Source organism: Akebia trifoliata, chromosome 8 (assembly GCF_017979445.1).
Source record: "Akebia trifoliata isolate Shusen 1 chromosome 8, ASM1797944v1, whole genome shotgun sequence".
Lineage (NCBI taxonomy): Eukaryota > Viridiplantae > Streptophyta > Magnoliopsida > Ranunculales > Lardizabalaceae > Akebia > Akebia trifoliata.
This window is the reverse complement of record NC_141382.1, coordinates 7,200,012-7,220,175: the sequence shown is the minus strand read 5'-3', so window position 1 is coordinate 7,220,175 and position 20,164 is coordinate 7,200,012. Positions and strand designations below refer to the sequence as shown.

The following is a 20,164-nucleotide window of genomic DNA, read 5'->3' as shown; positions in this document are numbered from 1 at the left end:
ACACGTGAGAGAGTCCATCAAGGCAAGAGTCTTCCCACGTGTGGAAAGCTCTGATCCAACTTCTTTTTTATGTTTGTTTGTTTTTTTCAAGGAAGCAAACATCAATGACGAACAAAAACTTAGTTCACAATCTTCATCTGAGAAATCCTCCAAAAGGTTGTTTTTTTCTCCCTTTTTTTTGTTTAAATTTAGTTAAAATTGTAATTGTACAGATGGGAAGTTTTTGTTTCTGAATCTATGGAACAGCTCGTCAACTTCATCATTCGCCCCACCAGGTAACGTAGAAAATATATATATTTTTTTTTATCCTTGTTTGGTAGTTTTGTGTTTTTTTTTTGTTGTTGTCATATTTTTAGGAAAACTTCTCTGGATTGTTATTTATTTCTGATAGTTTGTGGGTGTATATTAACTATTTGATTGTCTTCATTTTTATTTTATTTTTTAATTATTGGTTTAAAGGGGTATGCTGTTATTGGACTTAATTTTCTCTAAAATGCTTTTATTTGATTTGGCTAGATGAGGGATTATTTTATTTTTTTAAATTCTTTTAGTGAGATTTATTGGTGGGTATTTTGGCTTTGTTGTTGAAATTAGTTTGTTTGCCTGTGTTGAGTTTGGATTATTTTTGCTTCTTTTATTTTTATTTGTTTTTCAGAGTAAATGATATTTCTGTTCTGGTGGGCTTGAGTTTGGGGTTTCTTCAATAGTTTTTGATAAATTTTTAGGTAAACTTCTTTGGATTGTTATGTTATTATAGCTTGTTTGTGGGTGTACTTGACTATTTGATTGTCTTCATCTTTTTTTTAACTGTTGGTTTAATGGGTGTGCTGATATTCGACCTAATTTTCTCTAAAATGCTGTTATTTGATTTGGCTAAGATTAGGATTTATTTTATTTTTTTTCAATTGTTTTTTTGAAATTTATTGGTGGGTATTTTGGCTTTGACGTTGATATTTAGGTCATTTGCCTTTTGTTTGTTTTATTTTTATTTGTTTTTCAGATTAAATGGTATTTCTGTTCTGATGGGGTTTGAGTTTTGAGTTTCTTTTGATGGTTTTCGATGAGTTTTTGTTTGGGTTTCCAATGTTGGTGGTGAGTTTGGATGGTTGTCTTTGGCTGAATTCTGAACCCTTGATTGTTTTAAGTGAATTCTCTTTATACATATAGATGTGGGGGCATGTATTACACGGTATTTTAGCTTTTCCATTGAAATTCTGAAGTGGGTTTTTGATGGGTGATATGGTACTGAGGCAATACACCCTCATTCCATTTTTATTTTGTTTTTAGATTCGTGAACATGTTCCCCTTTTTGGAGTTGTTAGCTTGCATTGAGTGAAGATTACTTGTATTACTAGCACTGTTTCATATTTTTGTTTCGCACTTTAATGTTCTAGGTTTTCAACATTGATACCATGAAGACCAAATGGAATTTATTCTATAAATACAGGTTGCAAGTAGTGAAACTCATGGATTCAACTCGCAATCGTTATCCTGATTTTATGTGCATTGATCTATCTATCTTTGGATGATGTTTTGAGATTGATCTCTAAGTTAACTAAAGTTGAGAACATGTTGGGGGCAAAAATGACAGATTTATAGATGCATGTCGTTGTGAAAAGGTGTAATATATTTTAAAAAAATAGTTTCAAGAGTCATTTTATAAGAGAATATGTTACAACATGTGTTAGTTGGGCTATAGAGGTCGTTGGTATTGCTCTGTCTGGTTTTGGTGTTTATTGTGGTTTGTTAATGTAGCATGGAACTAAGCTATGTGCTTATGTTATACTAATACATATGATGATAGAGACAATTAACAAGTTGCCACTTCTTTTCAAAATATAAGGATAATCTTATGGACACTTAGTTCTGAAATCATTTGTTAATTTTGTTACACTTATTATGTTGTCGTACCATATTCTTTCTTAGCATTTCGCATAAGCCATTTTTGAGATTATGAACGTGGTGCATTTTGGGTTGCAGAGCTGATTATAAGCCAATAGATGACTTATTGGATCAAGATTTTATGCTAAAAGGACAATGCTTTCAAAGAAAGGACTTGGAGGTAAATATCAGTTTCTATTCATTTGAAAAAGCTACACCTTTAGTTGGCTTTATTCTCTTAAATTATGATTTCTTTATATGAAGGTATATATACACAATTAAGCACTGATTGTTTTCACTCACATTTTTTTATGGTTTATTTTCTAAAGCATTAAGTGATACACAAGCATAGTTGTTTCAATGGTCTTTTAGTGAAAGAATTATAATGGGTAGAGCTCCTTAGTGGGAGAACCCAATTCATATTTCTCAATGTTAAATAATTTAAAGTTGAATTGAATTCCATAGAAGTGAACCAACAATAACAATACAAAAACATACTTCAATTAAAGGGTAAGCTTATTTTCTTTGTAAAGAAACATGAAAATTAACAAACAAGCTTAGCCTAACTGGCGGACTTGGATCATGGTGCAGGTTACCAATAGTCGAGGAGTCGTACTTCAATGTAGTCATTACTTACCTCTTGTTATTCCGGAAGGAACGGCACTTCCCTGTGTAATATACTGTCATGGAAACAGGTAATAATTCAACAAATATATAAAAGTTTGATAAATTGTAAGGGCTTGAATGTTTCTAAGGTTGATATTTATGCTTATATTTAATATAGATGTCGTCCAATCATGTTGGTCATTGTCATAAAAAGAACCCTTACACCAGACCTCACAGAGTGGAAGCTCCTATCCTGCATGTTCACGCTGTTGTTTGTTCATAGGTTTTGAAGGCCCCAACAAGTACCGTTGTGATCCAATACTTATATTGATCCTAACTCAAATATATGAACCCAGATTTCCTCACAATATTTTGTTAATAAGTGACAGCTTGCCTTGGATCCCCCCCCCAAATAGATTTGGCATGTTATCGGAACCTAATTGACAAATGTTTTCGAAAAACCAGACTCCAAACTTGCTCTTTTCTGCTTTCTTGGGTTGTGTTACGTTTTCTTTTTTATTTGCACCCCTATGGATCCAATCAACTAAGTTTATTTGTTGTGCTTTGATGTAGTCGAGTTTATCTTACTGACAAGCAATATACCTTAATTTTTCTTAGTGGGTGCAGGACAGATGCCAGTGAAGCTGCTATAATATTGCTGTCCTCATACATTACAGTTTTCACCCTTGACTTCTCAGGATCTGGGCTTTCGGGAGGAGAACATGTCACTTTGGGTTGGAATGAAGTAAGTTCCTAAATAACTAAGACAACCCTTGTGTAAAAACTTAAAAACGATGACCCAGGCTAGCTTATAGCCTTTATTTCACTATTGTTATTATATATTTATTGATAGATTTAATTGTGAAGGAAGGGTTTTGATCCCGGGTCCATGGTATTGTACTTATGAGCTGTTTACAGTCCGTCTACTATTTGACGACCATTGGTGAATGCGCCTTGCTCCATCTACTACTACTACTCATTGAACTATTTTCATCAAGTAGTTTAATGGTGTAACTTTTGTGACTTTGTTTATAACTTGGAGGTCTCTCATTATTTTATTTTTTTTAACTTTTGGAGGGTCCTCTTGTACATACCCTCTCTTTAGTTCATAGGCTAATTACTTGTGAAAACAAGTTCCAATCCAAGGCACAACCTCCTGGTGGAAAAATTTGGACCCCTTGTCTTGATGAATAATTTATCAAAACGGTACAGTTTTTTAAATTAATTACCAAAACGGTAAACTGTAGCAATTAATTTCGAAAACGGTAATTTTACCATTTTCGGAATTAATATTTTTTACATAAATGGTAAAAACAGTAAAATGTAATTTTTTTTACCGAAAATAACCTTTTTTGTTTTAGATATGTATTTACCATTTTAACCTTAGAAATAAATTAAAATCCAACTAAATCTCTCTTCTTTTTAATCTTCCCAACACTAAATAGAATATGAAGGAGGAGAGGATTTTTTTCGTAATTTTAGTCAAAAATAAAAAAGGGTATTTTCGGTAAAAAAAAAATTACATTTTACTGTTTTCGGAATTAATTGCTACAGTTTACCGTTTTGGTAAATAGTCGAAATGTGGTGCATGTGCAAATTTGCCTTTATTTAAACTAAAGAAATGATGTCTTTGCAGGCTTTTAACTGTGCATCAGTTCCCCTGGCCCCCCTTTCCCTTTACAAGTTCTTAGCATGTGGGCATATATTTTTTCAGTAGATACACATTTGAGATTAAGTAACTTTAGATTAGGAATATTTTTTTGAACTGTATTTTATGTTTGCATTGCACCCAAGAAATCACTTATAGTTAGGTTCTCGTTTAAATGCTCAGAATGTTATATTGTATTCTCCATATTACCAGATCATAGTTGCTTCATCATTTCCAAAACTGGTGGTAACTGCCTCTCCTTCTCTCTCTCTCTCTCTCTCTCTTTAAAATTAGTTTGCTTGTTTTACAGAAAGATGATCTGAAGGCCGTGGTCAATTATTTGCGTTCAGATGAGAATGTATCTTGCATTGGTCTGTGGGGCCGTTCAATGGGTGCTGTGGCCAGGTTTCCTTCATTTGCTAACCGTTTCCCATAATGCTTGCATGTATAGAACCTATAGCATAGGGACCTACCATGTTTTGATAGTATCAGAAGCTGGAAAATTATAACAGATTATAAAAATATAATATATATTTGATTAAAAAAAAAAGAAGCGAGAAAATTATAGATCCTTTTGGGGGATAGCTGTTAGAAATGTATTCCATGCTTATCAAGGTCTAATCTGGATGCCAACTCAGCTAACTCAAAATCTTGTATCAGTCCACTCTTGCTTAACAGGTTCTACCAATTATTTTGAACCACTTTTACTAGAGAACCAGCATACTCTTTTGACTTGGACTAGTCTAATATATTGATACATGTGTCTGATACATTCTGATCTGCGTGTCATATGGAATGAGTCATCCAAGATGTATATCTTTGATAATAACTGGATTGAATCTTGAGTAAATGTCAAATATAGTAACATAGCTCTTTATTTTTTCAAATGTCAAATCTAGACGTTTGTCTCTATCTCTAACTTACGAATATTGGCACAGTATATGATCTCTACTGAGGAAACAATAGTTCAATTGTTTTCCTGAACTGAACGATACTCTCAAGTCTGAACAGTGTAAGGCATTATTCTGAAAGAATGACACTTGGGTTACTCTACATTACCAAATGGATAGAAGGTTATTTATCATTATGGATTATAAAAATATAAAAATAAAAATAAAAAATAGAGGTAGAAGGTCATACCACTTAATGAGAGATACAAGGTGCTCTGAGATAATGGACACTGGATAGACCAAAAGATTTGGCTGTGAAATAGTAGAATCTAGATTACAGGCTTGACTGCAATTATGAAACCTTTTTTGACTTGTTTTGAAAGTGCTCCATAAAGTTTAATGTTTGCATACATTTTAACAGTACATATTAAACTTTAGGATGACTAAATGTTGCTTCTTTAATTAATTGTGTGCACACACGCACACGCACACAGATACTCACCTAGATGTATATATGCTTTATTATCTTTGGCCTCCAACCGCCTTGGGGGCCTCTCCTCCTTCATCTACTATGAACACTATATATTGTACTCTCTCACAGCTTAATGTATGGAGCGGAGGATCCATCTATCGCAGGAATAGTTCTTGACAGCCCATTCTCTGATTTGGTTGCCTTGATGAATGAACTTGTAGATGCTTACAAATACCCTTTACCCAGATTCGCTGTAAGTAGATTTATTTGACTTATTTTTTTCGCTCTTTAGTTCAAGGACTTACTTTATACTCACTTTCTCTGATTTTGTTAGCATCTTTCCTAGTTTTGCCTGTGAGTTTATTTCTATTCTACCCATAATATTGTAAGAAAGGTTGTTATATGCAAGGATGTTTAATCATCTTGCAGTGATTGGAGGAAAGTATCTAGGGAATATCCAGACCTTGAGAAACTTGTCATTGAGATTTTTTGTGATATTCCAACTAAAACAATTCAAATGATGATTTTTTTTACTTATTATTGATGTTCTGGTACATGATTTTAGTGCATATCAGCTTATTTAAATACTTCCTTTCTTTGTTTGTACACTTGATATGAACATATGCCTCTACATATGGAATAAATTTTATGCACATATCATCATTTCAGGTTTGTTCGGTTCAGTGTGTCTGACACTTTGTGTTGCTGTTGTACATCAACCACGTGTCAGTTGCTTTGTTATCTCCGAAGGTCACAATGGCACTGCCAGACCTATATTATCGAAGGAGCAACCATCAAAGTTTAGTTTAGTCCTCCCGTCTTCTAGAGCAAACCAACACCAATTAGAGGACTTTTCCTCATGCAGCCATGAAGAAACCCTTTCCAATCACAATAAACTGAACCAGTTGTGGACTTCTATTTCACAATCATGGGGTGAAGAAAAGCATTTTAACTTGATATAAACAACCGTTATTTTTACAAACTATTTATGAGGCATAAGTGTGTGAGCTTATTTGTTGCATGATCTTGATGAATCCTTCTTTTTTTTCTTATTGTAGGTAAAGTTTGCCATCCAATACATGCGAAAGGTTATCCAAAAGAAGGCAAAGTTTGACATAATGGATTTGAACACCATTAAGGTTTTTACTCCGCCAACGTTTTGCATGTATTTCTTGCTAATTAATTTGCAGTTCTTTTTTTTTTTTTCTAAATCCATGATTCTATTTGGGAAGAAGCAATACATATTATTTCATAATCATAGGAGCTCCATTAATGCAAATGTTCATGATACAATGCCAAATTTGTGGCTAGAAAGTGCGAACTTGGCTGGTAAAATATATGGGTGGTAATACCACATACCCAGATCAAAACCCCGCCTTCACACTCTTGCTCACCAATAAAATAAAATTTTTGCTACGCCCCTATGTCCATTGTCTGTTCCTAGTTCCTACTGAATGTTATAGTTATAGTAGTTAAGCTCACCACTAGACCTAGACATTGCAATTGGTTTCTTATATGGGGAACAAAACATCGGTTTGACTAAATCTAACCTATGTTACTCTTTCATTTGATCTATTTGATATGAAAAACTCTAGCCTCGCTTATCTAGTCAGGTTAGATGCCTTAGTAAGGCTGGTAGCCTGACTATTTAAGTCAGGCTAAACCTACTCATTTGAAATTATGGCACTCGGATACATACAGGTACCAAATTAAATTTTGGTTTCATATTTTGAGTAGTGTGGAAATTAACACATATTTCATGGAAAAGTTGAAAATGTTAGTCACTTCAACTATATAGACCTTAATACATAGAACATTTGCATAACTGAACATGAGACTTGGCTCTAGAGAGACTGGAATGGAGAAACAAGATTTGTTTATCAAATCCCAAATCTTTGGGATAAGGCTTGGTTGTTGCAGTAAGTTATTACTCTATTATATACCTAGTTAATGATGGATGATTCTATGTGTATGACCATGCTAATATACTTAAAATACATCAAATGAAATGATATATAGATGCATAACTAATAATAATTCACTTTTTCTAATGAACAAACATTATGTATAATTTACAAGTAATTTATCGTCTTTGTTATTTTATTAATTTTAATCATATTGTTCTGAAAAAGAATATTATTTATGAAGTCTTTATTACCTATAGAAATTGCCAACAATTTTAACCATATTTTAATATATTAGAGGGAAGTTTCTATTTTTCATTTGTTGAGGTTCATTATTTGTATAGAGAATGTAATTTGAGTATGTGAAGACTAATAAACAAATGTTCTAGAAATCTTTATGTTGTTTTCTACGGCCATCATTCCTTGATCCACGCCCTTCTAAGAAGGCCCCAAACCCTTCCCATCACCAAGAACTTAACAAAAAAAAAAAAAAATCCTCATCACGCAATCCATACTTCCGACACCATCATTTCATACACTTCCCATCACCAAGAACTTAACAAAAAAAAAAAATTCCTCATCACGCAATCTATACTTCCGATACCATCATTCCATATGATTCTTCCACCTAGGCCTTATCCTTTTTATGATAACTTGGGTTGTGCCCGAATGCATTTCAAGGAGAACTAGCTAACTCTTGGTCCAAGTGGTTTCACTCCTAACTATTGAGTGTTGTGTTATCCACCTCCACTTCCGGGTATCACGTGCTCACGTATCGTGCCCCAGTTCAACCTATGGCCCTCTTATATTCATAGTTGCTCCTTCCTCATCAAATCGGTCTTTTGGAGTAAATGGTTGTCAACATGGTATCAAAGCGCTAGGTTTGTATAGGTCACAGGTTCGAGTCTCCTCAAGGGAATTTTCCACCCTTGTGGGTGAGGGGGAGTGTTGAGTGTTGTGTTATCCACCTCCGCTCCTGGGTATCACATGTTCATGTATCGTGTCCCAGCTCGACCACTGACCCCTCTTATATTTATAGTTGTGCCTTCCCCATCAGATCGGTCTTTTGGGGTAAATATTTGTCAACACTAACCACAATCTCACAAATGGATTGCCTCATAACGGTGGAAAGTAAAGATGAATTGAATCAACAAGCCAAATATGTAGCTCTTGTTAGGGTGATATTTACACTTGATAGCTTGTATGCACTTATAGATTGTTTGGGATCTTCATATCCTTCACATTCGGCTGACATAATCAAGAAGAGAAGAGTGTCAATTTGAGAAAGTCTAACTCGAGTCAGGTTTTTCTGGAAAATAGAATTAGGTCATGGAATTATGGATCTAGATTTTACATGAGATGCATTTTGCAAATTTTCTGACAAGTGCTATCCAGGAAAATATAAAATTATTCATAGTTCAACTAGTAGGTCGTGGATGAATGTCTCTTCTTTCTTGTCCCAATTTCTATAAAAATAAAAAGTCTCCATAATGTCAAATGTGCAACTTTCATTTTATATTATAGCATTTGACGTAAGTTGAAGCATACTTATTAAAGCTCAAATCCTAGGAATAAAATTCTGTGAAGAAGAATTTTCTCATCTTCTCTTTAATGCTTGGATTACTTTTACATATTGTTATTTATTTATGTGAGTAAATCTTTTTTCTTCCTTTTCTTATAGGTAGCAAAGTCTTGCTTTGTTCCAGTTTTAATAGGGCATGCCATCGATGATGATTTTATTCAACCCCACCACTCAGAACGTATATACGATGCATATGTAGTAAGATTCTTGTCTATTTGTGCCAAAACTTGAGAATCTTTGTGGTTTCATTTATTATCGAATTATGTTTTGTTATTTGCATTTTGCAACTCCTTTATCGTTCACTTTGTTGTCCATGTAACTGCAACTATCATTCTATTTTGTTAAAAATGGCATGTGGTATACTGGAATTTCTTGCTCTTGTTGGGAAATAAATATACTCGCCTGCTTTCTTTACATGTCTCCTTGTGAGGGCAGTTTGGTAATTATGCTGTTATGCATCTTTATGTAAATTACTAAATCATCCTCACTTGAACACTTGTTGTACAAGGGAAAGGAGAGTTCCACCACAGAAATGGAACTATCATTCCTCCCATCAACTATATTGTATAATGTTTCTCTATTTTAATAACATCTGGTTAGTTACAAAACTAAAGTGTATTCTTAGTCAAAATTTTCACTCTATGGTATTTGACAATAATCTACATAAATAGTTCAAAGTTTCCTCCTGGGGCAGTAGCAATCTGGGATAGAAACCTCTCTTTTCTCTTCATTTTTTGATAAGTTGGGACAAACTTCTCTTATGCTGCAATGGGAAAGTTTTTGACAGTATTTTTGTGGTAAAGGTTGTAATGCCTGAGAAATCATTATTGCAAGGCATAGAGGAGGAGATCATAGGCATCTATAATGTAAAATCAATTATTGATTGAATGTAGAAGATATATCTGGTAGAGTCATGATCATAGAATACGAACCCAATTGCCAAGAGAGATAAAATATCCTGATGGTTCTAATAATAAAAAAAATTTACTTTTGTGGGCATCAAAATCTAATACATTTGACAGCGTTCTCTGAAAGTCTAATCACCACGTTCCAAGGTCCAATGTGTATAAAAAATGAAGACCCAACTCTGCAAGCTTTATATCCAATTAAAGATATTCATAAAAGTAACATTGTAATTGCTTTTGGTTTTAATCGTTACATCATATGTTTTTTGGGTAAAAGCATCTTGCTCTTCTTTGCATAAGTAACACAGGGTTCTTTTATCCCATATCTTTTATAACATACTCGTAGATAATTTACATCTATGTAAGCTACACATAGACTAGTATGTTGGTGTCAACCATGGACGTGATGTGTATGGTGACCTTGAACTACATTGAATCCTTACAAATATATAATGATGTCAAAAGATATCATCACATTACTGCAGGTTCGTGTATGTGGACTATATTGAATTTTATTTTGAAAAATAGAATTACATTGGAACCATTTACAATGGCTAAAGGCTAAAGAGGAGATCGTAGCTACATTCACGAGCACAATTAAGCACCAATCTGTGGTTCTAACTAAAAGATCTTGTTTGTAAATAATCGAGATTGTTTTATTGCTGTGCATTAATTTTGAAATTTTAAGGTCATTTGCAGGAAAGTGTTGATGACCATTTTCTTTGTTCTGGTGCTTGACTTAAACTTCTGAACCCACAGGGAGATAAGAACATCATCAAATTCGAGGGAGATCACAACTCTCCACGCCCTCAATGCTACTTTGATACTATAACTATTTTCTTTCATAATGTTTTGAACCCTCCCAAGGATGTAGTTGAGGGAAATTATTTCGATACTATGCATGATTGCTCTGGAAAGGTAAATGTAATGTCCATGGCCCAATTGTTTGTTTTGATTGTATTGGAACTTATATATCTTGGATTTCCAATCCTAACATGTAGGTGACAATACCATGTACAGGGTGGTTGGGATACCATGAATGAAGTTGGAAATACAAACCACAGTTTTATGGAAGCATCTAAAGGCATGAGTTGAAACCTGTACCTCTATTGTTTCAATTGCAAGCGTATTGTTGCCGTTTATTTCTTTCTCCGTATTCTCAAGATATTTGGTAATGGGTTACAGGACTTGTAACTAGAAATACAGAAGATTCTACCAATGAACTTCGTCCGAAAAGGCCTATGAGTCGGACAGAGGTCAGTGTGTCTTTCTTTTTCTTTACAATTTTTTTTTAATACATACTTTGTGTTTTCTTGACATAGTAAAAATATGTGATAGATTATGTACATAAATGCTAGCATGATATGGTCTTTTTTTTTTAATTGAATGGTATGTGATGTAAAAAAAAAAACATGATTGTTACTGACCATTGTAAAAGTGTTTCTGCAAAAGTTAAAAAAACAATTTTTTTTTTAAGTGTTGAGATGCATAATGCATTGCACGGGAAATTTTTTATTTTAATTACTATTGACGATCATGTAAATTACTTATTCTGAACAGAGTGGTTATGTGCTGTTTGTAAATTACTTAGCGCCCCCATTAATAAGAATAAACCAATTCCCCGAGAAATGAATAGTGTAAGGATACTTATGCCTACTTGCTAAAGGTTTACTTCTCTTGGGACTACTATAAATAACATGCGATGTCACTTATTCTGCTTGTAATATTTATTATTTCTCAGTGAGGTTGAATTCGGAAAGAAAAAAAAAAGTTGGGAGATTTTTAACTTTTAAATTTTGAATATTTTCATTTACTTCAATATTCTTTTGAAGTTGCCTTTACATGCATTTGTTTCCTTCAAATTGCTCAGGTCCCTTCTGACATTCCCTCTAAAGAAATGCAATCTGGAAACGAGGTTACTTCTTTACTGCAACTTTTTCCTTTTTTTCGTTTGGTTTAGTTGCATATTTTTTAGTCAGATTTTTTTTTATTTTTTTTATTTTTGGGTTGGGGTGGGGAAGAGAGAGGGGAGTTTGGGTAACCATTTTCTATTATAGTTTGAAATATTTTCGTCTTTGTTCTCGTATCTATAGGAATGCTAATGAAATTAGCTCTCATTATTGTGTAGCTGTAAATTAGGGGCGTCAATGGCCCGGGCTTTTCCATAGCGTTTGGTAAATTTTGAATAGGCCTGGCCTAGTCATACAGTTCAAATTCAGGCCTACATTGGTGGGAATCTTATTTGATGATATATCATGTAAGAATGAAACTCCAAGGTTCACTAACTCTCCTTTATTTCTAATAATAGGAAGCTCATGAACATAATTCAGTTTCTTCGTCTTCTGGACTGACTTGCTTTGAATTCTTCAATGGTCATCCCTTCGGCCAATTTGTTCCAACCACCATTGATGACTACCAATGTGTTGAGTATCCGCTTGATGCTTTATCGAATTCCCCATGCAACATGGAAGGCGAAGAAAGGGTAAGTTACTTTATAGTTCAAGTTTTCCATGTTCAAGGGGGTTTGATTTGACATTTTATACATGGAGGTGTGGGAAATGGTGCTTCATTTCTTTTGATTCTGACTGCTCAAAATAATACAGATGTTCATGGAAGCAGTGATAGAGTCATTGAAGGACTTGGAGAACAGACACCCTCATGAAGAGGAAGAACTATTATCCAATAAGGACACCAATTTACCTGAATCCGCACAGATGGACGACCCGGCTTCTTCAAACGCAGAGAATTGTGGTCCCTCAAAGATGGATGGCAGTTCTACATCAGGAACCAAGAACACCCATGTTTTGGCTTGTGAACTCCCATCACCGGACATGAGCATTTCATTCAAGGGACCCACCTTTGGTTCAACTCCACCATTCATGGAGTCGGGAGGTAACAGGACTTCTACCCGCAGTGACGGGTCAATTTGTATCATGAACTTGTCTAATGGTGACAGGTTGACACAAGATGCTGACATTTTGGATGGCACATATGCCACTTTGACTGTGCAGAAGAATCCAACACGCCATATCATGGATGGATTGATGCACAGATGGGGTCTAAACTTTCTTCGAAAAAGTACAAAAATGAAAAAGGAAATGTGAAGATGTGATGAATTGCTGATGTTAGGGCATAACAAAGAAATGGCAGGATTGTGGTGACATTGTGAAAATGTGTGTGTATGGCTTTTGTGTTCAGTGGTCTTACATGCATTCGCTTCCAATGTAACCCTCCCCTTTTTTTTTCTTGTTCTAAATTGTGGGCATATCCCATTGTTTATATATCTCCTCTAATAGCCAAACGATGGTTGTGAATCCCTTTGTTTTATTATTAATAGTTAAACACTTCCACTTATAGCCAACTGCCTAGTTTTCCTAATCTTGTTAATTTTCTAAAAAAAATTTAGGGCCACCATGGAAATTTAAATTCTATTTGTTTGAAATTTAAATAAATCAATCATAATAGTATAATTGTAGGGTAAATTTATGTATCCCTCTAGGTTTTGGTGAAAATTAGAGATATTTCTGCCTTCCACGAGATACTAACCAAAAATTATGAAACCAAAATGCCATGTATTCTACCTCTTGCGAGAAATCCTAGGATTCTGTATGATTGCATGGCATTCATTTTCGATCTTTGGGAAAATGGATTCCAGGACTTATCTCATCGGTTAGGATCCAATGGTCAGGGTGACACTGTTCACATTGAAATCCTTGATATCTGAACATTAAATTATGCAAATTTACATGGCAAGGTCATTTAGGAACTTCATTAAAATTTATAGGCCAAAAAGGTTTTATGGATTATACCACAACATATGAAACAAACAAGTAGCTCTAACACCCAATTAGTTACATTTACATAGTCTTCATTATTGTATTTGTTACACAAGCTCTTAGTTTTGTTCTTCTTTTGGGAATATTAGCACTACCCTCCTGAGAAGATAATGGTCAAATAGTTAGGCCCCTGTAACTCTGCAAATCTAGATAAAAACCCCTTCCAACAAAAGTCAACCATTACGACTCCCAAGATAATCTGAACTTCTCTATGCACTCCATCAACTAATAACTCTCAAAAACACCACAACACCACTCCCCCTCCCATGTCATTTTTGGAGGGCATTTTGGGTTTTTCCAACAGTCAGGTAGATGGGAAAAATACAGGACTAACTTTCCATGCGTCAATGACATCAACCAATAATCAAAGGGTCTCCGACTAATTTCACAAAGTCCGAGGGTCTCACTACTTGTCCATATTTCTCAGGGGAAGTAGTAAAATGCCCTTCCTTGGATAGATAAACCCAAAACAGTCTTTTAGCTCATCATGCAAACCTCAATAGTGTCACAACCATTAAAGTTGCAGCCCTGAAGAAAATCTCATTCACACTTCTATCCACTCTAGTCGTAATCTCCTCCTCCTTTAACCCCAACTTGTTCGCATTCTTGCTGACATAGACAACTGTGTCTCTAAGCTTGTTCACTGCCCACGAGAGCCAAACCAGCCCAAACCCCAACCCTGTATTCAATAGCTTCGTCGCACAGAAGGACACCCGTCCACCAGCAACCTTAAATACAACGGAGAAGAGAACAGCAAGGCCAGTCCCGGCAATCCCAGCAGCGAATTGGGTCAGAAACTCGGGTAGCTCAGGGCCGGATTTCTTCAGCGATAAGATTGCCATCTTCCCACACCTCTTGTATAGGATTAGTGATAGAAGACTCTCACAAGCATGGAAGGAACTCTTCCTGTATAGATCTCTCTCGCTCCTTACTTTCCTACGACTTTTCTTCTTTGGCAATGGCTTCGACTTAATGTGATGAGGACTGGAATGACAAAGACTAGTCAGAAATAGGAAGTAAAATTGAAAGGAGAAGACAGTAACACTACGGATAAACAATATAAGTATCATAGCATCAACATGTTAAATGCACCAGCATTCAAATAAGAAAACATAGAAACTCTCCATAAAAAAAATAAAAAAATTATTCCATTCATACTCAATGGAATCAATTACAATTGTCATATATATAGTCTAGACCCAAAATCCTAATTTTAACATGACTTAAACATTGATACTTTTGATCTTGAGAAGTCAATATAATGTAAAACTGATACCCTATCAGTATTTTGACCACAACTCTCTCAAAACTCATTGGAATCACAAAATTTTGGATTTGTTAAATAAGTAACTGAATAATCTTTCAAACAACACAAAAATCAACCTAATAAGAAAAGTTGACTCCTCAAAATAAGGTCTAAATAAAAGTGACAGGAATAGTACTCTAACTTAAATCAAATACATAAAATAAACTAATAATAAACTTCAAAAAAATAGGACTCAAAAAATATCAGCGAATGATCTAGAACTCAGGTCCATCATATATTTTTCTCATTATAATACTACCAATATAATAAACCATGAGCATAATATACACATACATAGATACTTGCAATGGCAAATTACAACTCAAGTTGCTCATACCTCTTGAAAGGAGAAACCTCAACCTCAACAGTTGCTAGCTTTGATCCCTGTATATTCATCCGTGACTCACTAGTGTCAAACCTGCCCAACAGAATGATGACATGTCAGGAATTTTGAAGCATGATAATCATGAAAACTCAATAAAGAAAACTTAATGTATCCAAAATTGAACCGACAATTTTAATAAAAAGTCTGTAGAAGTTGGCCGAAGTGATAACTTCAAATAACACATAATTCAAAAAAATAAGTGCTCCGAATAATTGTAGAAATTTTCTTTCAGCCAAAAACCAAATTATCTAATATATCAGAAAGTCCATTTTGTACAATCAAAACCATCTGATCTATCGAATTTTATTATAGGCAATCAGAAAAAATTGAATGGATATCCAGAAATGAATGGGACCTTCAAGAAAGATAAGTGATTAAATAAACAGATAAATAAAATCGGCTGACTTATAATGTCCAATAAATTGATATTAGTCTAGGCCATTCAATTGATGGACCTGACTTGAGAATAACCCAATAATCAGTCCAAGTCAGGGGTCTTAATCTTTCAAACTAGAACCGAGGTTGGACTCTGATTCACAAAATCATTTATTTTATCCTAATTGATAAATAAGGTTAGGGTCCACAAAGCCTTACGTATTAAAATGTGGGACCAAGATTGGCAGCTTTCTCCACTTAGTTGAGTTCTTTAACAAGTAAAACTCCGCAACAACTGAAAGTAGATCCTTCATCTCAACCTCAGTCCCAGTGAACAAGACTCGGCCGTTAGGGTCAACTGTAATTTTGGAGGCATGGGCCAAATCCCCTAAAAGATCAAAGAGGGGCTTCTGGGCATGTAAGTCCTTCCTTGGGTAGACAAGAGACGTGTGAGACTCATTATCCCCAACCTCATAAGACCAAAACCCATCATCGTTAAGAGGTTGTGGGAGCATGTCAATTGCCAATGTTTGAAGCCCCATCAAATCAGATAATAGAGAAAAATTGGGTGAGTTCCTTTCTGCTTCATTTGAACCAGACATGAGGAACTGCAAGATCTTTTCACGTCTTGTGCAATTTTCAGCAATCCCAAAGCTGAAGAGTACTGAGTTGGGGTGAGTGTCTGCTATCACAACAAAAGATAAATATGAGTACGAGAGTAAAAAAAGTATAGAGAATTCATAACCAAATAAATATTTTTACACATTATTGTTAACGAAAAGAAGTGAACCTTGCACATCGATAAGTACAGGTTTTCTTATAGCTGGGCCAAGATTGATAGCCTGCTTAGACTCCAACAACCAAGCCATGGGCTTCCTTGGATCCCCAATCTGAGGTGAGCTGAGATGAACAGAACCTGACCCTATCATTTCTTGTTTTCTTCCGGGAATTGGTATAAGAGTTTGAAACTCCTGCATCAAACAAGGAAAAACAAAAGTTCATCATCATATGAATGTGAAGAACAATCATATATAATTATGAGAATATCAGCACTAATTTTCTCATGCACATCACCCAACAAATCATATGGAACCAGAAAGATGTAACAGCTCTTGCAGTCCATAATATGAACCAACAAATTTGAAAACAAAACAGACTAAACAAGGAAGCCAGTGAATTACAAAATGAAAGATAGTATAACAAAAAAAAAAGAAGGGTATTTGATTCTTGAAAATGAAAATAGTGAGGTGGATGAGTAGAAACGCTATGAGCGACAAAAATTAGAAACGAACGCAATCGGGAAAATGTGCTAGTAGTTCCAATATGCAATAAACTAAGAGAAAATCAACTGAGATTGTTTGGTCATGTTCAATGAAGGCCGATTACAACCCCAATTTGAAGAAATACTCAAGTTGAAGATCCTAAAAGAGTGAGAGGAAGACCCAAACGCATGGATAGAGATAGTGAAAGCGCACATGACTCACTTTCAATAATGGAATATTTGGTTCTGGACAAAGTGGAATGGAGGAGCGTGATTTGTTTACCCGACTCCAAATCTTTGAGAAAAGACTTTATTATGGTTGTTGGTTCTTGAAAATATTAAGTGGAACTCTCAAGCACAAGTAGTAAAAAACTAGAGAAGCAATTAAGATATATTAAAAGAATCAAACTAAGATACAAACATGTAAGATTATGAATCTCAATTCCATGAATAATAGGAGAAAACACATCCCAAATAGATCAAAATCCAAATTCCAAGCTTATGGAGACAGATTTCAATTCACTAGTTGAAATCTGAACCATATCTCACGTGTAAGGACCTGCTTGGATTCTCATTTTTGTGCCAAAAATATACTTTAAGAGCATTTTTTTTCTCCAAAAATAAATAACTAAAAAGAGAAAAAGAAATATAAATTATAAATCCAGAAATCAAACAAGACCTATATGAATCCAAGAAAATTAATTACAGAAAAAACCTTTAACAAAACAATTGAAGTCCCAAACATGAAAATTTCATAAAGTCCCAAAATTTATTGTAAAAAATAATAATAATAATAATAATCAAAATACCCAGCAAATCATAAGAAGTCATGAAACCCGTTTCCAACGCGAAATCAATCAACAACCTAATTAATTAATTCCTATAAAATAGAATAAAAAAGACATTAATCGATCATAGATTACCTTAGAGGCCCGATACAATCCCTTTTCGTGCTGAAATGGTCCAGTAAGGTAATTAGAAGATGCCATTAAATAAAGCTCAACCATTTCTGAATTCTGGGACAAACCCAAATCACAAAACGAATTTCTGATCCAGAAAGTCTCCTTCTTGGAGTCAAAACTTCATGAAGTTATCCATCCCCATCTAAAAATTAGAAATATTTCAGAATTTAGGTCTGGGTGGTAGCGAAAAATTGCAAAATCGAAATTGGGTTTTGTGGATGCAATCGAAAACTCTCTAATTGAAGCCGTGACTCCCAGAGCTTCGGTACCGAAATGGGACAAAACTGTGTCGTTTCTCGTTTTTGTACTCTTTCTAGATTTTTCTTTTTCTCTAATTTTTGTCAGTAAAATAGTGGACTCTGATTTTTCCTAAATTCTGATGTTAAAATATTGGACTCTCCCTTAAAAATATTAAAATTTTAAACCGGGTCGGATCAAAGGCAATAGGCATGGGCTAGTAGCCCTATCAATGGATAGTTGAAAATTCGAATTTGTAGTAGTAATTTCATATAATATCCAGAAATTTTGGATATCGAATTCGGATTCAGATATATTTAAAGTATTTGAATAGATTTCAGATACAAATTTTAATGTTGATACATCATATTCGTTAATATCCGATCCAATATTTTACTTTTAATTTATATTATATATAAATAAAAGTGGAAGACAGCTTTTTATATATATATATATATATTAATAGAAAGTGTAAGACAGCTTTTCATATTATATAATATATATAAATAAAAATCGACAATATACAATTATTTTCTAATTTATCATTATGTATCTTTTTAATCTTGTATATTATTCAACAAATCCCACTTTGAAGCGGACAGTCCACTTCCAATTTTGAAGAAACCCTCCTCGTTATTAAACAAGTGGCATTTTACATTTATTTTACAATCAATAGTTCTATCAAAGATTTTTTATCCGAATTCAAATCAAATAATATCGGATATTCGATTTGTTAATTGGATTCGAATTCGGAGTTTAATTTTCAATATTTGTTAAATTTCGAATTCGAATTCGGATGTTAAATTATTATTTTTGGATATAGGCAAATTCGATTCAATTCGTATCCGTTGACAGCCCTATGGACGAGATCGATGGACAATTCAATTTTTTGGACAAGATTTAAAATCCCTCATACATTTTTAACCCCCACGCTCATTTTTCAAAATTTTGAACAAGATGTCTCAAACGTATCGGAAAACTTGTTCGAGATGACTCGGTATCTAGCATGGACGAGACAAAATGCAAAATTGAGTTTTAAAATCATGATAGCAATTTCAACCGATAAGTGACTAATACCCGTAGATACTAAGTTTGACATCCAGTATGAGCATTAATTCCTCAGAAATCACATCTGAGGGGCACCCTTACTTATCTTGTGTGTGTGATACGCAACACATACCCTGGACTAGTTCTTAGACAAGATCATAGTCTATGGGCGGACCTAGGCAAAGCCCAATTCCCTTGTCTACAGGGATACCTGATTATCGAAAAACATAAATATACTTTATTTATTAATTATTATTATTCATATATCATAAATTAATCATTATCAAAATAAATAAATAAAACATGATTTTAAAAATTGTCCAACCAGGATTCTCAAGAGAGTCATCCCCAAAATAATCCAAACAAGACGAAATGGTCATCTGATAACCTAATTGATTCATCTGATATTTTGAAAATATTCGCCAAGCTTTCATTAGGTAGTCAAGTCATAAAATTTAATTAATTTTTTATTATTTGTGTAAAGGTTTAATTTTTGATTGAGAATCAATTGATCAAATTTATAATAAAAAAATTATAATTATTTAATTATAAATATATAATATCAAATTAATTTAAATAATTTCATTCATTCCATAAAAGATGGCTTGGATAAATCAACTCAATATTATAGGGGATGAGACGAGTTTAGGTACCTTATTTAAAATGTTAGTGATTATGATACTAAAAATTCAAAGAACATCAAATTTATAGTTGAGATTAAATTATATTCTAAGGATTTTTTAGGAAAATAAATTGCTAGAAGATTGATTTGTATTAATCACTAGGGAACCTATGTTTCTCCTTCCATCTCAACATTTAATCGTATGCATGGTTTCAAAACTAGTCCGAGACCGAGATGTATCGTCG

At 34.0% G+C, this 20,164-nt stretch overlaps 2 protein-coding genes across 6 annotated transcripts; one reads left to right on the top strand and one right to left on the bottom strand.

Annotated features, from left to right (window-relative positions):
- On the top strand, positions 1–13,249 carry LOC147395823 (uncharacterized). 5 transcript variants are annotated; one of them, XM_086450423.1, is made up of 15 exons: positions 1–275; positions 1,981–2,062; positions 2,473–2,576; positions 3,106–3,232; positions 4,446–4,540; positions 5,627–5,750; positions 6,556–6,636; positions 9,083–9,181; positions 10,648–10,812; positions 10,909–10,972; positions 11,074–11,144; positions 11,759–11,803; positions 12,197–12,370; positions 12,492–12,780; positions 12,900–13,249. In XM_086450423.1, exons 1-15 carry the CDS (start codon positions 238–240, stop codon positions 12,998–13,000), a joined length of 1,659 nt encoding a protein of 552 aa, XP_086306549.1. In that variant the 5' UTR covers positions 1–237; the 3' UTR covers positions 13,001–13,249. The 5 variants fall into 5 exon arrangements, with proteins under 5 accessions (XP_086306549.1, XP_086306546.1, XP_086306548.1 ...); XM_086450420.1 differs by having other exon boundaries at positions 2–275; positions 12,492–13,249; XM_086450422.1 differs by having other exon boundaries at positions 3–275; positions 3,115–3,232; positions 12,492–13,249.
- Positions 13,250–13,646: 397 nt separating this feature from the next.
- On the bottom strand, positions 13,647–18,301 carry LOC147395822 (uncharacterized). The gene is made up of 5 exons (XM_086450425.1): positions 17,975–18,301; positions 16,581–16,761; positions 16,010–16,472; positions 15,368–15,448; positions 13,647–14,708 (listed from the first exon to the last, which is right to left on the bottom strand). The coding sequence occupies exons 1-5, from the start codon at positions 18,056–18,058 to the stop codon at positions 14,210–14,212; spliced, it is 1,308 nt and encodes a 435-aa protein (XP_086306551.1). The 5' UTR covers positions 18,059–18,301; the 3' UTR covers positions 13,647–14,209.
- Positions 18,302–20,164: the final 1,863 nt, after the last annotated feature.

Excerpts from the sequence above, each read along its gene's own strand:
- LOC147395823 (XM_086450420.1), top strand. The coding sequence starts at position 238 with ATGGAACAGCTCGTCAACTTCATCATTCGCCCCACCAG. Across the intron at positions 10,813-10,908 it reads ATTGCTCTGGAAAGGTAAAT|GGTGGTTGGGATACCATGAA; the intron begins GTAATGTCCATG and ends TACCATGTACAG. Across the intron at positions 11,804-12,196 it reads AAATGCAATCTGGAAACGAG|GAAGCTCATGAACATAATTC; the intron begins GTTACTTCTTTA and ends TTCTAATAATAG.
- LOC147395822 (XM_086450425.1), bottom strand. The coding sequence starts at position 18,058 with ATGGTTGAGCTTTATTTAATGGCATCTTCTAATTACCTTACTGGACCA. Across the intron at positions 16,473-16,580 it reads TGTACTTATCGATGTGCAAG|ACACTCACCCCAACTCAGTA; the intron begins GTTCACTTCTTT and ends TTGTGATAGCAG. Across the intron at positions 14,709-15,367 it reads GAGGTTTCTCCTTTCAAGAG|TCCTCATCACATTAAGTCGA; the intron begins GTATGAGCAACT and ends TTGTCATTCCAG.